The 17,646-nt window shown below is 44.7% G+C and overlaps 1 protein-coding gene and 1 pseudogene across 5 annotated transcripts in view; one reads left to right on the forward strand and one right to left on the reverse strand.

Annotated features, from left to right (window-relative positions):
* LOC147056168 (cytosolic carboxypeptidase 4-like) overlaps positions 1-17,646 on the forward strand; it is a 113,911-nt gene that overhangs the window by 70,996 nt on the left and 25,269 nt on the right. For all 5 annotated transcript variants that reach the window (XM_085913935.1, XM_085913934.1, XM_085913937.1 and 2 more), the window contains 2 exons: positions 234-366; positions 665-818. In XM_085913935.1, the coding sequence (XP_085770061.1) occupies positions 234-366; positions 665-818 (287 nt within the window). The remainder of the gene's footprint in view (positions 1-233; positions 367-664; positions 819-17,646) is intronic.
* On the reverse strand, positions 3,870-4,524 carry LOC147056169 (L-threonine 3-dehydrogenase, mitochondrial pseudogene; annotated as a pseudogene).

Here is a 17,646-nt window from a genome sequence, read left to right on the forward strand (position 1 = left end):
AGATGCAGTAAAACTTCCAAAGTCATTATCCATTCTTTTAATAGCATTTCTATACACGCGTAAACACTGAGAAAGTGAGAACTAGATAACATTGGGTCAACAAATGGGTTAGTCCAGACCCCAGCAGGCATGAATTGCCATGTGAAATATTTCAAGATTTTTATCGCAATGCAAATAAAAATGACACATTCCAGCACATGGCCTCATTCATATTTCTTCATTGTATTCTACAGAAACCACTTCTGTCCCGTTCGTGGCCGACTGAGAACAACATTTTATACACTAACATTCACCATCACCTTCAAATACAGTGAAGATGTCTGTTACCTGGCCTACCATTACCCTTATACATACTCTGCACTAAGGGTTAGTAAATATAATTTCCCTGTTTAGTCTATCCTAATTTTACTTTCAAAATGTCAGCTCTGTAGTTGTGGTGGTTTCCTTTCATTGAAAAATGACTTCTTCATTCACAGGGCTTCATTTTGCTTTTTATTTTTATAAAGTAATATTGTGGGCTCATTATAAGAATCATAGCAATGTCACAAAGTTTGTCCAATGACAATAAAACATGCTTTTCAATAAAAGAGTATAATGCTTGGAAGAAAGAACCAATAATTAATATTTCATATAATAACTTACACATTTGCGTTATGTTCCTCAGGCTCATCTGCGTTTGCTGAATAGATCAGTTGATCCCAGGAAGGTGTTTTTTCGAGAACAGGTTCTCTGTCCTACTCTTGCTGGCAATGCTTGCCCATTTGTCACCATCACTGCATGTCCCCCCAGCAAGAGCTGTACAGATATTCATCAGCTGCGTGAGTAGTAATCTCAAGTTTGTCTATTAAATACAATGTGGGTGTCGTTTTTATTATTACTGTTTGGTTTTCACTTTTTCTGTTATTTGTATTATGCTATTTTATGAAGATTTTTCAAAATGCCGTGCCGATATATCCGGGCTTTAAACGGAGGTTTAACGGAAGTAAATCCCTGGCAGGCCTGACTTGTGCACCACCGCAGGCCAGTTCTTCAGCTCTGAGTGCATAGTTTAGATTGCTGCTGTGTCTCTCGGGGAAGCATCAAAGATCAAGCCCAAACTTTTCACTGGCTTGTCTGTCAGTAATGGAATTTGAAGACCGTTCATGTTGTCTATACTTCTTAGTGCCTGTACATTGGAGTTCCTGGAGGGTTGCCTCCTTCTGCTTTCGGTATGTGGACTGGTCCCAACTGTTTTTTGTGCCTCTACACCAAACAGCAGTTCAGTTAGTTGCCCACGGTGAAAGACGTAGAGTACGCGTGGGCATACTTATTGGCCCCTGGCTTAGTGCCTGTACATTTGGGTTCACCCCAGTGTACTCGAGGTTAGCCTCCCTGCCTTTGAGTGCGGGGGTGGGGGGTTCTGTCTGTTGTTTGTGCACCAAACAACAGTTAAGATTAGCCAGCATTTTTGGAGTCCTTGGAAGGAGTGCTGCAGAGTGCTCCTTCTGGGGACTACCTCGTTCTGCTGGGCGACTTCAATGTTCACATGGGCAAGGAAAGTGAATCCTGGAAGGGTGTGTTTGGGAGGAAGACCCCCTTCCCCCCGACCCCGGATCAGAACCCGAGTGGACTTAACCATAACATAACACCATGTTCAAGCATAAGTGTGTCCATATGTGCATTAGGCACCAGGACACCTTAGGCCGCAGTTCGATAATCAATTTTGGAGTCATCTCATTCGATTTTTGGCCGCATGTTTTGCAACTTGCATAAAGAGAGGGCTGCAGCTGACACCTTGTGGTGTGTTGGCTCAGATGGTGGGGGAAGATGCCGGTCCGACCTGGCAGACTTAAACGTATTGTGAGGGTTTGCTGGGAAGGACTGTCAGAATCCCCTGTCAGAAAGACTCCCACCTCTGGCAGAACAGAAGAATTAATCCTATTGGGCTGTTTTGGCCTGTGGGACTCCGGAGGCAGCCGGCAAGTACCGGATGGCCAAGCAAATTGCAGCTTTGGCGGTTGCTGAGACAAAGACACAGGCGTGGGAGGAATTTGGCGAGGTCATGGAGAATGATTTCCGGACGGTTTTGAGGAAATTCGAGTCTACCATCCGACGTCACAGGAGGGTGAAGCAGTGCACTGTTAACACTTTGTGCAATGGAGATGTGCTGCTTACCTCAACTCAGGACGTCGTGATTCAGTGGGGAGAATACTTCGACGACCTCCTCAATTCCACCAACAATCCCTGAACCCGGTGGTAGAAACAGACACTAAGTCAAGCTGAAGAAAGACTCCTATTGGTCCTTTTTGCCCTATGGGACTCCAGAGGCAGCTGACAGGTACCGGATGGCCACGCGAAACACAGCTTTGGCTGTTGCTGATGCAAAAACGTAGGCGTGGTAGGAGTTCAGTGAGGCTGTAGAAAATGACTTCCGGGTGGCTCCACGAAAATTCTGGTCCACCATCCAACGTCTCAGGAGGGGGAAGCCGTGCACTTTGCACTGTATCGTGGAGATGAGGTGCTGCTGACCTCAATTTAGCATGTGAATCGGTGAGGGGAATATACTTTGAGATGTCCTCAAATCCACTGACATGCCTTTCATCGATGAAGCAGAACCTGGAGATTTTGTAGACGCTTCTATTCCTGGAGTTAAAGTCAGAGTAATTGTTACAAAGCTTCTCAGTGGCAAGGGTTGGATGATATCCGCCCAGAGTTCCTAAAGGCTCTGGATGTTCTCGGGCTGTTGTTAGGGTGGACAAATTATTTTGATTGTATGTTTATGTTGGAAGGTTGACTAGAATCATTAACTTTGTTAAAACCTTCCACCCTTCCTTGACTCATTGAAACTTTCCACATTCAGTTGTTGAAACCTTCCAAATGATGTGGAAACATTCTTGCTTGGTTAGTTATCTAAAATGCTCTACTAGTATCTGTTTTCACAACGTTGTAAAACAAAGAGCTAAGACCCTCTGCTCTGCTTAACCAGTTTGCAGAGGAGCCCACTGAAACCTGTTCACTCTCACCCCCACCCGGTTTTCTCTCAATAAATATTCCCTTGCAAGAGACGAAAGGCAGACTGCTTTCAAGCACCTCTGTACCACACAGGGTGCTGATGGCTTTCTCCGCTTGCAAGTGTAAAATGGTCAAACTGTCTCACGTGTGGTTCTTGCATAAAAGGTAGAGTGGGCAAAACTCTATCAGCCGTCCTGGTTGACATGTCTCCACATCACATGGGGATCGAAGACAGTGCCTCTGGATTGGCAGCCTGGGTTGGTGGTCCCTCTTTGTAAGAAGAGGGACCAGAGGGTGTGTTCCAACTCCAGAGGAATCAAACTCCTTTGCCTCCCTGGTAAGATCTATTCAGGAGTGTTGAGAGGAGGGTCCGTCAAGAAGTTGAATCTCAGATTCAATAATAATAATAATAATAATAATAATAATAATAATAATAAATCACCCTCCCTGTGTGGAGTTTGCATGTTCTCCCCGTGTCTGCGTGGGTTTTCTCCGGGCACTCCGGTTTCCTCCCACATACCAAAAACATGCTTGGTAGGCCAATTGAGCACTCCAAATTGCCCCTAGCCGTGACTGCGAGTGCAGATGGTTGTTCGTCTCTATGTGCCCTACAATTGGCTGGCAACCAGTTCAGGGTGTCCCCTGCCTACTGCCCGTTGACAGCTGGGATAGGCTCCAGCACACCCGCGACCCTCGTGGGGACGAAGCGGGACAGAAAATGGATGGAAGAATAATAAATCAGTTTCATATCGCGCTTTTCTAAACATTCAAAGCCACTTTACATACACAATTACAACAGATTATCAAGATAAAAACATGACCGATTTATACACTATGTCTAAAAAGAGCTGCGTTAGCTTAGCTCAGGCGCCGCGCGGCTAGTTGGCGTGGGCTATGCGTGTGTCGTCGCTGAGGAAGTTGAGCATGGTCTGCACCAGCTTGGGCAGGTTGTAGTCGTGCTTCCAGGCACAGTCGCGGTTGGCGTTGGAGTCGCCAAAGTCCATCGGCCAGGAGTCGGCGATGGCCTGCGGACGGGGTCCACGTTGTACAAGACCTCCAGCTTGGGCACGTGCCTGCGCAGCTCCTGCACTAGCTTTTCGGCCGAGAAGCTCATGGCGCCTATGCAGCACATGCGCATGCCGTGCGTGTCGGCCGTCACCTCCAGCACCTCAAGGGTGGAGCATAAGCAGTCTTCGACGCACACCATGGGAAGCCGCGTGTCAGGCCGCAGGAAGCATCCAAACCTGCCCCTCCTGAGAGCGTCACCAGCCAGGCCAGCCAGGATGCGGGGGCTGCTCACAGTCAGCTAGCTGGCAGTGGAGGCCACCGCTGGCAGCCAAAAGACGCAGGAAGCTGCAGAGGGCCGCCAAAAGGCAGCAAAAAAATAAATAAAAATACATGCTAAAATACTAACTTAAAAATAACTTTAATGATTTAAAAGTTAAGAAAGAAAAGGACTAAAACTAAGCTAACACTGGCGGAGAAGCGGCAAACATTCAGCGCCTGCGTCCTCTCCGACCAGGTGTTGGCCATCAGTGTAAAAAAAAAAAAAGGAGAAATATGGTTTTTGTCCTGGCTGTGGAACAGTGGGCCAGCTCTACACCCTCAGCAGGGTCCTCAAGGGTGCGTGGGAGTTTGCCCAACCAGTCTACCTGTGTTATGTGGACCTCTAAAAAGTGTTCGACCGTGTCCCTTGAGGAGTTCTGTTAGGGGTGCTGCGGGAGTCCAGGGTACTGAACCCATTGATTAAGATGGTTCGGTCCCTGTATCACCGATGTCAGAGTTTGGTTTACCTTGTCAGCAGTAAGTTGGATTTGTTTTCATGAGGTTTGGACTCCCCCAAGGGTTGCCCTTTGTCACTGAATCTTCGTAACTTTTACGGGCAAATTCTAGGCGCAGTCGAGGAATTCAGCGGGTCTGGTATAGTGACATCAATATTGCATCACTGGTTTTACTAGGTTATGTGGTGCTGTTGGCTTCTTCAAGCCATGATCTCCTACATCTTCAGTTGAAAAAGGGTAGAATCTCCTCTCCGGTTCGGGGATGAGATCTTGCCCCAATTAGAGTATCTTGAGTATCAAGTATCTTGGAGTCTGTTTAACTTCCTGCCACTTTATGTAGGCCTCTTCAGAAACGTCAAGTGATGGAAAAGTTACATATCTTATAAGTTGCTCCGTGGTTTTGCCATACAGTAGGGGGAACTTTTGCCCCATACTGTCTGACGCCCATATCGAGATCCGGAAACAAGGTCCAAGGAGTATGAATCGGGACGAGGGAGCGTACACCCTGTCACACACTTGGAATGCAGTCCTGGCCAGTATGGGGCGTAAATTCCCCCTGCTTGTCTGGCAAAACCACGTAGTAGCTTATATGACACGTCACCTTTCCATCACGTGACGCTTGTGAGGAAGGCTACAGGAAGTGGCCGAAACATGTTAAGCAGGCAAACAAACTCACCTCTGTCTTACTAATAGAAAGTATCTTTGAATAAATTCCCAAGGGAAGAATGTATGAACATTCACCAAAGATTTTGGAGCCTTGTTCAAGTGAGAGCTCTGAAGCGGACTCTAACAGTCTGTCGTGGCGAACAAGAAACTGAGTCAAAAAGCAAAGCTCTCGATTTACTGGTCGAGCTCCATTCGTACCCTCATATGGTCACAACCTGTGGGTCATGAACGAAGCAACAAGAATACAAGCGGCTGAAAAGGGTTTCTTTCGCTGGGTGCTCAGGCTTTTCTTTAGAGATTAGGATTGTCCCTGGATGTCTCCCTGGCATGTCCCAGGTAGGAGAGCCCGGATATTACCTAGAACATGCTGAAGAGACTACTGTAATTTTCAGACTACAAGTCACAATTTTTTTTTCTTAGTTTGGGTAGGGTGGGGGGGCGACTTTTTTCACAAATTTCCAAAATTCAGAAAAAAAGGAAACCGCGATAAACGACTTAACTGAGAAGCAACTTAAATGTGAATTTTTTCACAAATTTTCAAAATTCAAAAAAAAAAAAAAAGGGAAACCGAGATAAACAAACCGCGACGTAGCAAGGGATTGCTGTAATTTGAATTTCAAGTGACGTCAGCGGCGCGACAGTTGTTTAAATAAAGAACAAAGATTTGATCACGGGATGACGAAGGGCCCCACGTACTACCGGCATCATTAGAGGCTTTGTTTGTAAGTGACACGGAAGATGAAGAGTTTGAAGGATTTAATGATTTGGAGTGACACAGAAGGTTTGAAAAACTGTATACGCACGCCCGGTCCTACTCGACGGAGCTCTCTTTCACATCCGTGGATGGAAGTCGGGGGCCGGCGCTTGGCCGCCGGGTGGACGGGGGATGGGGCTCGGACATGGCTTTTACGCATGCCCGGTCCTATTCTATGGAGCTCTCTTACACCTCCGTGGCTGGAAATGCCACCTCCGGGGATGGAGGTTCACGCCGCTGCACGCCTGGAAGTCGGCTTTGTTAATGCTACAATATAGTTATATACTAGATCTGTGGAATAACGACGAGGCTGACGTCAGGGCGCACACGCGGCGTTGTTGACAAAGGACAAGAAATTTGATCGATGGATTTAATGATTTGGTGTGACAGATGGTTTGATAATATTGTTGTAATATGATAGTTATTTGAAATATACTTTATATATCGTATATGGGTCTGTGGAATAATTAGAAATGCAACTTACGAGTCCGACGTCAGCGGCGCATATGCGGCGCATACGTGGCATTGTTTACATAAAGGACAATCGATGGATTTAATGAATTGGAGTGACGCGGATGGTTTTATAAACGTGTTATTTCCTGAACTCTCTCCACCTCCGCTCTTTGCTGCATAACGTCCTGTACTTTTGCGCTATATTCTGGCTGTCTGCTGTTTGCTCGCTTGCGCCATTTTGCTCCTCTTATTTATGTATTTATTTATTTATTTATTTTGGTTATTTGTTTATTACTTATTCCTCGGTCTTATTTAGTCATTGTTTGTGCCTTCTTGTTTTTACTCTTTGTGCTATTTGCTTGTATGTATTGTGTAATGTGTCTAGTCACCGTGGGATGGTGGGAAACGTAATTTCGATCTTTTTGTGTGTCTTCACCTGAAGAAATTGACAATAAAGCAGACTTTGAATTTAACTTTTTTATTTATGTAATAGTTATGAGAATAACTGAATGTTACGTCAGGCCCGTTCCCAGCTCTTTGTTTGTGTTTACGTCACGTTAGCATACCTATCGTTTAGCCTGTTGTTGCTCGTTCATGTCTGTTCTTGGTGTTGGATTTTGTCGAGAAAAATTTCCCCCAAAATGCGACCCATACACCGGAGCGACTTATGTTTTTTTTTCACTTTATTGTGCATTTTATGGCTAATGCGATCTATATTTCAGAGCGACTTTTAGTCCAAAAAATACTGTATGTTTCTCAGCCGGCCTGGGGGATCCCCCAGGATGTGCTGAATGAAGTGGCTGGGAACAGGGAAGTCTGAGCTTCGCTGCTTAAACTGCTGCACGCGCAACCTAATTTGTAAATGGTAGAAAATGGATCAATGTATGTTAAGAAAAAAAATAATGAAAAACTTGACCAACTCAACTGCCGCCTACCCGCAATACTCCCTGCCCTCCAGTCAGACCCCCCTCAACTCTGAGACTACATGATTTATTCTGCCAGTGGCATGATACTCCTCTCAAAGATTAAGCCTTTAAAGGTCTTGTTAGAGATGTTCTGACTTTAACTTATTTTGCAAGAACCACACGAGAGACTGTATGCCCTTTAAGCACTTGTAAGTGGAGAGCTTGTCCGTTACTGTAGGTACAGCAATGTTCGAACAGACTCTGCCGTTAGTCTCTTACAAGAGCATAGAACAGGTAGGGTGGGAGTGACATTTGACATGTTTGGTGGTCACCTCAGCAAATGGTTAATCAGTGCAGAGGGTCCCAGTTGGTGGTCACCTCAGCAAAGGGTCAACCAGTGCAGAGGGTCCCAGTTTATTGTTTTACGATTAGATGACTAACTAAACAACGATGTTTCCACACCATTTGGAAAGTTTCAACAACTGAATGGTTAAACTTTTCAGAGTCAAGGAAAGGTAAAAGGTTCAAACAAAGTTCATCATTCTAGTCTACATCCCAACATAATCATACGATCAAGATAGTTTATAAACCCTAACATATCCCTCCTGTTTATCATATGATTATGCCCACCCCGATCAATCAAACATAAGTAAGAAAATATAATGAAGAAAGAAAAACAATAAAAAATCAAAACACAGAAACAGCACATCATTGTACCCATCACTTGCAAAGCATTTTCGACGGCCAAATCATTAAGTTTCTGTAAAGCATGCTCGGCTAAACATCATCTACGCAATCTACGTAGATCAATTTTAGTGTGTGAGTGAAAAACCTGCAGCAAGATGTTATAATGCAGGAAAAGTCTCACATGGTCCCTCTGCCTTAGGCGACCAGAATGTTATCAATAACAATAGTCAAGACAAAAATTGCTCGTGATTGTTCAGCCGTCATAGTCATCACATTTGACATGTCTGATATGTTGTATTTGCACTTGTGCTATGGTAGAAGATAAAAATCTTGATACAGCAGACTTCAAACACGGGACAATACAGGTTGCAAATAAGCACATCAACACAAGCACAAAAAGCACAGGAGTCACAAATTTCAACAGCAGTTGCCACCAGTTGCCAGAGAATAACCACGAAAAGAAATCCCATTGATGTGGGACTTTGTCTTTTGACATGGCCTGCTGTAAGTTCTTCAGTGAATTCATGGCGTCGTTGATGTGCGTGTCATTTTCTCCTGGTATGTATGTGCAACAGGAGGTCCCAATAATGTGGCACACACCACCTTGCGCTGCAGTCATCAAGTCCAGAACCATCCTGTTTTGCAAGACCATTAGCCTATGACCATCATTGACCTGCAGTGAGAGATTCACAAACGATTGGAAACAATAGTTCAGTGTCTCGAAGGAGAGTGATTGTTTTCCAACTCCGATCCAAGGAAAAAGTGCATGAACAACTTTGTCTCCGACGGACCATACTTTATGATCGTCTGGCACGTTCGCACCCCAGACAGGGTCATGAGGGTCAAAGGTCGCAACAGCCCTGCGTCGACGTCCAGAAGAGTTGTGTGCTGTCGTCAGCTGATGATGTTGTATCCTGTAGGTGTGGTCTGTCACCCACACTGGAGCACACACTCCTGTCCAGTTGGCAGGCAGCATCGGATAAACCTTGTGACCACAAAGCCACCAGCCATTCTGTATGAAGTAGGTCCCATTTGATGGTGCAGCCATATCGGTGGGAGATCCCTCACCACTCGAAATGGCTCTCTTATCCTGACACTCAGCGGTGATGTCCAAAGCTTCCATCCAGTTTCCTCCTGGAGAGCAGTCGTCGTTGATGCATTTGTGGGTCTTGTTTCCTTGGATGTAACGTGTAGTTCACTCCAGCTGGTCTCTCTGTGTAGGCCACTTGCGGCAATGTTCGTCCTTTAACAGTCACATTGAGATTTGTCCAGAAAAGCTGATCACAGGGACCGTCTGCAAGTCTAGGGCGGAAAGGGTCGGGACATCACTGACTGTGACAGCACGGTGTTGATATCCAATTCCTCCCATGGATGCCATACATTTTGCTTCAGTGACATTCATTGCTCTGGCCTCCAAGTGAACTTGCGTGGAGGAAGGCGGGAGTTTGGAACACACATAGCATCCCTCCTGTGTGTGAGCTCTCACACTGAACTTCACATATTGGTACCAAGCGTTGGTTTCGTATGGGTTTCTGGGGTCCCATGACCAGTCCTCGAAATTCTCATCATGTGACCATCTTCTTCCACGAATGACACTTTCCATTGGTCCATTTAGATGAGCCTACAAACCATAGCACACTCCAACCACAGTGCAGCATAGAATCCACCTGGCATATGGAATTCTGTTGCTACTAGGATGGCAGAGACACCGGGACATCTCCTCGCCTAGCGGAGTGGGGATCGCTGGATTCTTCACCAACATTGAGACGCCCCACCCTAACCGATGAAGTCCCTTTGAAGTCGGACTTCCCCACCCCTCCGAATGAGGGGTCCAGCACTCTCTGCAACTTGCAGTGGCTGAGGTGAATCCAGCTGGGCCGTTGAGCAATCTTTACTGCAGTGGGGGTGGTCAGCAAGACTTGGAATGGTCCCTCCCACCGTGGGCTGGCCCAGTTCTTTCTTTTGATAACCTTGATGTAGACCCAGTCTCCTGGCTTGATGAAGTTGTCAACCTGCGGGGAAGGAAGACCAGGCGGCAGTAAATTTGCATTTAACACATCTTTCATTTTGAGCGTTCTGATCATGTAATCTGCAAAGGACTGTTCTTCATCTGCTTTTTGCAAATCTGCAGGGAACACAGGTAGTCTATATGGTCTCCCATGTATAATTTCAAAAGGCGTTAGCCCTTCTGAATTGGGGGTGATTCTCATATAGAGTTTCACCAAGTCTAGGCACTCCGGCCAGGCTCTGCCTGTTGATTCCATGCATTTTTTCAACCTGCTTTTGATAGTAGCGTTTGCTCGTTCAACCAGGCCTGCACTGGATGGGTGCCAAGCGCAGTGGTTTTTTAACGTTATCCCAAGGTGTACAGCCATGTTTTGTACAACTTGGTTCACAAAGTGTGGACCATTGTCACTGTAAATGATCTGTGGGATGCCATGAACCGGTATGACGGTTTTGCAGATGGCTTTTGCCACTGTTAAGGCATCTGCTCGTTTAGATGGAACTATTTAAACCCATTTGGAAAATGCATCAATCATCACTAGGCAGTATTTGTGAGGTCCACTTTGTGTGAGTTCAATAAAATCCATGTGCATGATTTGGAATGGGTAAGACGGTTTCGGAAATGAGCCTCTCTTAGGTCTCATGTTTCCTTGTGGATTATGTTTCACACAAACAGGACATGCTTTACAAAAAAAAATTAAGTAAGCATCTAAAGCAAAGGTAGTGAATTGTTGATGTGTGATGGACCTCATCCCTCCTGTCGACACATGGCAAGGCCCATGTGTTGCAATTGCTGCTGCCTTAAAAAGTGACTTTGGTAAAACAGGTTTGTCATTGATGCAGTGGATATGATCTGTACCCACTATTGCACCTTTTGTCGCTCACATGCATGTCTGTCAGTATAGTTTTATCTATGAGTTGCGTGTCCTCTGAATCTATCAGAAAAACTTCATGGCCATGTTTCCCTGCTGCTGCTTCTTTAGCAAATTTGTCTGCTAATCTGTTTCCATTCGAGACTTCATCTGTGCCTGTGCTGTGAGCAGCACATTTACACACAGCAACTTTAGCAGGTAAACGGATGGCCTGCAACAAGTCTTTTAACAAGGAGGCATGGGTAACCGGCCTACCGGTTGATGTTGTCATTCCCCTGCGCTCCCATTGTTTTGCAAAATAGAACAGAGTAGAAAACGCATACTGACTGTGTATACAGTGACTTCATTTTTTGCTAATTGACAAGCTCTTGTCAGTGCAATCAGCTCAGCAGCCTGCGCTGACCGATTGTATGGAAGCTTCTCTGCTTCAATAATCTGGTTTGGCAACTTCACAATTGCATAACCACTTTGATTGCTCCCTTTAGGACTCCCTTTGAACATGATCCATCCACAAACCACTTTTTCCCTTTATCAAGTGGAGTGTCACATAAATCGTGTCTGGGTAGCTGTCGATGTTCTGTAGCATCTAAACGGTTATGTGGGGTTCCATCCCCTGGCAACGGGATCAATAATGCTGGATTTAGGACTGTGCACCTCTTTATCACAATATGCGGTTGTGACAGAAGTGTAGCAGTGTAGGATAGGTGTATAGCGGGTGACAAAAAGTTCATTTTGCTTTGCAGTAGCAACACATCTACAGCATGTGGAACCAGCAAGTCCATTTTGTGGAAAAGGACCACATCTGCGGATAGTGTCACTGCAAGCGCTGCTGCGCATGCTGCTTGGACACAGTCTGGTAATGATTGAGCCACTGGATTCAATTTTTTTTGAATAAAATGCAATTGGTCTTAGCTTACTGCCATTACTCTGCAGCAACACTGAAGTCATAAAACCATTCCTGCAGTCTACCGTTTGCACAAAGGTTTTATTGTAGTCTGGTAAGATAAGGGTTGTAGTTTCCATCAGAGCCTGCTTCAGTACTACAAAAGCATCTTCCGCTACTGGTGTCCATATTATTTTTTCTGTCATTGCCATGGGGACTCCATGCACAATATTCAACAGTGGTTGCGTCTTTTCTGCATATTGTGGGATCCATGCTCTGCAGTAATTGCAGAGCCCCAAAAATGACATCATTTGTTTTTTTGTCAGGTTTTGGTGCATCTGCAATGATTTGTTTTCTGGTTTTCTGTATCTGTCTTCCAGCAGCTGACAACGTGTGACCTAAATACTTCACTTCTTGCTTACTTTATTCCGTTTTACAGAGATAGTGTAACAAAGCTAAGGAGTCTTCCTTGCAAGCAGCTTCAGTTTCAGAGGCTATCAAGAGATCATCTTCATAAACTAGAAGTTGGCTTTTGTTTGAAATTTGAAAATCAGCCAAACATGCCATGATAGCTTGAATGAAAATCGTTGGACTATCAGCAAATCCCTGTGGCAATCTGGTGTACGTATAACTTTGTCCTTTAAAGGTAAACGCAAACCAAAACTGTGAGTCTGGGTGGATTGGCACTGAGAAAAATGCATTGCTAAGATCAATTACTGTGAAAAACTTCTGGTTGGGTTTCAAAGTGTTCAGAAGTGTGTGCGGGTCAGGCACATTAGGTGCTCTTGTCTGTATTGCTTCATTTACTGCTCGTAAATCTTGCAAGGAGAATCTGAGCACTTCCTAATGATTCCTCCTGACAAAAGATCATTTATAACAGGGGCAATCCCATTTATTGCCTCCTGTTTTAAAGGATATTGCTTACCTCTTGGACGCCACTCTGATCTTGGTTTGATCTGTACTGGGGGAATGGACTTTAAAAGTCCTACATCAGATGGGCCCTTTGTCCATAGTTCTTCAGGAAGCTCAGCCAATTCCCTATCCTCCATCTCAGTCAAACAAACATTAACTAGTCAGGGAAGCGCATAAGCGCATGCCCTTCCATGAGCCACTGTTTGCTTCCACATGTCACAACTGGTACTGTAGCTCCACCCATCACTTTTGTCCTCATAATCAGTGACAGATTTGGCAAGTTTAATTCGGCAACCCACATCTGCTCATGTTATACTGTGAGGTTTAAACAATGAAATGTGGGGTACAGCCAACAACTTGTATTTGTCTTTCTGAGGAGCGGGCAGGAGCACAGCAGCAATTGCAAATGACCTGCGATCAGTGTACAGAGCAGTGATTGTTAAGGTTACTTCTGTGTCACTGAGAAAACCTTTAATATATTCATCTTGTGGAGCAGTGAGAATATTCATGGTGACATGTAATTTATTACAAGTCATTTCTGATTCAGGTCGTGACAATTGCTTTTGGGCTTCACTCAGTAAACTGTTTGGTAGCTTGGGATTCTGTTCAGCAGAGATGTCATACGAACGGCAAATCTGTTCACCTGCTTGTGCAGCGTATAAATCAACATCTCTCACTCTACATGCTCGCATGCCATCCTTTACTGCAGGGGTGTCCAAACCTTTTGCAAAGTGGGCCAGATTTGGTGAGGTGAAAATGTGTGAGGGCCGACCATTCAGTCTGATATTCCTCACATGAAACACAAATAAATCTAAACAAATTTTACCAAGTCACTCATTTCATATTTACCTTTTTTATTTATATTTTAAGAAGCTTAACATTTCTTAGGTTAATTTGAAACATTACGGATTATTGGCAATTAAATGCTTACTGCAAACATGACTTAGTATTGGAACTTTTAAATTAAAAACAGAGTAATAGTTAATCTTATTCAGATGTGCAAACATTGACCACAAGTCTCAGTGCATTTATAACTGGTTTTGATAGTCACAAAAAAGATTTTATACAGAATTTTAGAATTTAATCGTCTCAGTTGACAGATGACTTGCCTGCACTAATGTGAAGGGTGATACTGAGATCTGGACTGCAGTACATAGGTCAGGTCAGGCTCAAAGGCAGTGGTTTTGATGCGCAAGATGTCACGCAGGTGAGAGTCAGTTAGTCGTGTTCTCACGCGGTTCTTGTTAAAGTTCATAACCGAAAAAGTCTTCTCACACAAATACGTTGATCCAAACAAGCTCAGCATTTTCTTAGCAAATGTTCGAATCTTTTGGAACTTGCCTTCATCCAGCTGGCGGTAAAAGTCTGCAATAGAGAGCGTTTGGTAACGACCGCGGCACTCGGCGTCACACTGCAGCTGAATAAGCTCCAGCTGCAGGTGGTCTGTAACATCATCAGGGTCCACAGAGAAAGGAGAGGAAAAAATTGCAATCTCTTTCTCAATAGCTGCAAAATCCCGAAAGCGGTGTTGGAACTCCTCAGCCAGAGATGAGATGTCTGCTGCATACCTCCTTGTTTGCGCATTGATGTTGTTCTGTGGAAAGCTGGTCATGATTTCCTGCAGTGCGTGGAAATGTGTAGTATTGGGCTGCGTTTGTGACAGGTGCCTTTGGAAAAGTTGCAGCTTGATTCCAAAGGCTTTGATGTGTGAATAAAGTTGGCTTACCACTGCATTTGGCCCCTGAAGGCTAGTGTTCAGCACGTTCAGGTGCTTTGTTGTGTCAACTAAAAAACCCAAATCAGCCAGCCAAACTGGGTCACATAGTTCTGGAATTGATTGTCCTTTTTTTGCCATGAACTCTCCGATTTCCTGCCTAAGGCAGTAGAAGCGCTGAAGTGCAGACCCACGACCGAGCCATCTCATGTCGTTGTGATAGACAACATCTCCGTATTGTGTAGTATTAAATAGATACTGCAATGTTGAAACTGACGGTGGCACAGGGCTTTGGAGCGAATATAATTGATAGCCTTTACAACCGGTTTCATAACATGATCATATTTGAGATGTTTGGCACATAAAACTTGCTGGTGAATAATACAATGAAGTTTTACTGCTTGATCTCCTTCTTCGATGACTTTGTTACAGATATGGGTTGATAATCCAGTCCGGTTGCCAGTCATGGCAGGTGCGCCGTCCGTAATAATCCCAGAAACTTTGTTCCACGGGAGTTTCATGTCATCTAAGGCCGAGCAAACAGAAACGAATAAATCTGTTCCTCTTGTTTGGTCTTTAAGGCTCTGGAGGTCAAGTAGCTCTTCAGTCACATTCATTTCACTGTCCACTCCTCTCAAAAAAATAAGTAACTGAGCAGTGTCAGATGTGTCCGTGCTTTCGTCGCAAGCTAAGGAAAAAAGTCAAACTCCTCTCCTCTGGCCACCAACTGTCTCTTAATGTCTGCTGAAACAACTTCAATTCTCCGTGCCACAGTGTTACGAGCCAGGCAAACATTGGCAAACTCTTGCTACTTCTCAGGGCAGATTTTCTCCACCATTGTCATCACACAGTCTTTGATAAATTCTCCATCAGTAAAAGGTTTGCAGTGCTTAGCAATCAGCGTTGCCACCTCGTAACTCACCTTTGTGGCATTTTCATTTGACTCTCTGGCTCTTGTGAAAAATCGCTGCTGTGAAGATAAACCAGCTTCCAGTTGCTTAAATTTTTCGCTGCGTTCGTTCCCCGCTAGCTTGTCGTACATGTCGGCATGTTTTGACTGGTAGTGTCTTTTGATATTGTATTCTTTAAAAACAGACACAGTCTCTTGGCAAATTAGGCAGACACAGTTGTTCCGTAATTTAGTGAAAAAATAGTCCAATTTCCACTTGTCCTGGAAGCGCCGGCTCTCCCTGTCAACTTTGCGTTTTTTATTTTCAGTCGCCATTTTAAAAATTGGCCGGAAAGGGTCACACAGGGTTCACGCAGCCGGTTCGCGCGTACCCTTTTTACAACGGGTTTATTTCCGCATTTGACTTGCGCATGCTCCGCATAGCAGGACAGCTGGAGTCATGTTCTCGCTGTGAAATCACGCCGGGTCGCGCGAGATTACATTTCTGCGGCATAAATATAAAATAGCTTTGGTACGTGTGTATTAAAGCGCTGGTCAACAATGGCGGCGGGCCACATACTAAAGATTTTATCACAGAGGCTGCGGGCCTGATGAAATTTGACCACGGGCCGCAATTGGCCCGCGGGCCGGAATTTGGACATAGCTCCTTTACTGGAATTATTGCAATTCCCAATCTAGTCATCAGATCTCGACCCAGCAGGTTTATGGGGCATTTTGGGGATAGGACAATCGAGGCTGAAGCCATGTTTCCAGTTTCATCATCTCTTACTTCAACTGGGTTGGAGATACTCTCCTTGTGTACCTGCCCATCAGCAGATTTCACCCAAATAGTATTTTGGGAGGCCTTTAGATTAGGGACTTTAGTTTTTATTACGGTTTTACAAGCCCCGGTATCAGACAAAAACTCTACATCACTTCCTCCAATGTTTAAGGTAACATGTGGTTTTTCTTTTGATTTACTCAAAATGTCCCATGCTGTATGGACATCTACTATTTCTTCCTCTGTAGGAGCACAAGAGGTCAAAGGGGAAGAATCTAGTCATGCTGAGAATTTGGCTTTTCCTCTGCCCCTTCCTCCACCCTTTGATTGGTCTTGTTTTGCATATCGACACACTCTCGCAAAGTGTCCTCGTTTCCCACAGTTCCAACAGTTGTCAGAATCTGATGGGGGTTTTGAATTGTATGGTGGCCTACGACCTTGTTGGCCTTGATCCCTTCCTCTGCCCCGTTGGGAGCCTCGGAAGAAGACTGTTTTATCTTCATCTAGGTCATCATCATCATCGTCTAGATGAAATACATCAGAACTTTTGCCTTTTTTGATCACTCTTTCAGCATGTCTGGCCCACTGCATGGTTGTTGTAACACTAGCAGTGTCCACTTCCACCATGTGTTTCCTCACCCAATTGCCTATTTCAGGGCGGAAACCAGTGAGGAGTGCATTTTTAAGCTGTTGCTGATAAGCTCTCTCAGCTGCATCATTGAATGGGATGCCACGATGCACCCTAAATTCTTTTTCAAATCTCAATCATCAGTATCTTCACCCGGCTTCTGTTTTATTCCTGCTAAATGACCATAATTCGCTCGTCTTTGAAATATAGTTCGCACTCTTTGCACAAGATCATTCCATTGTGCTGCATACTCTCCTCTCAATTGATTTCCCTCAACAGGATAGCGGAAAGGCCCTTGGTTATTTCTACCTGTATATTTTCCTCTAACCTTGGCCCAGTCTTTTCCCAAAGAAGACATTGCAGCTTCTCCTGCCTCATGCCCATTCAGTCTATAGGAATGTATGATTCCAGCCATGTCTTCTGCCCATTTATCTGGGTCTTCTGCAACTGCTTTTCTTGTCTCTTCCAAAGTCCATGGCCGAAAAACATATGTATGTAGAGGGTAGCCTTCCCCTACAATAGGGTTTGGCACCTGTATCATTGGGCACACATCAACATTGTCTAAAGTTTGAGAAAATCTAGCAGCATTGGTCATACTTCTTGTTTGCACAGGACTTCTAATGACGTGACCCTGACCTTTTTTGCTATTGTATGGGGGAGGGTGCAGGTCTGTTAAACTTGGATACAAGTTTTGCATAGGAGCGGAAAGCTCTTCTTTCTCTTGTG

This window comes from Syngnathus leptorhynchus, chromosome 6 (genome assembly GCF_054491065.1).
Source record: "Syngnathus leptorhynchus isolate UIUO chromosome 6, UIUO_Slep, whole genome shotgun sequence".
Lineage (NCBI taxonomy): Eukaryota > Metazoa > Chordata > Actinopteri > Syngnathiformes > Syngnathidae > Syngnathus > Syngnathus leptorhynchus.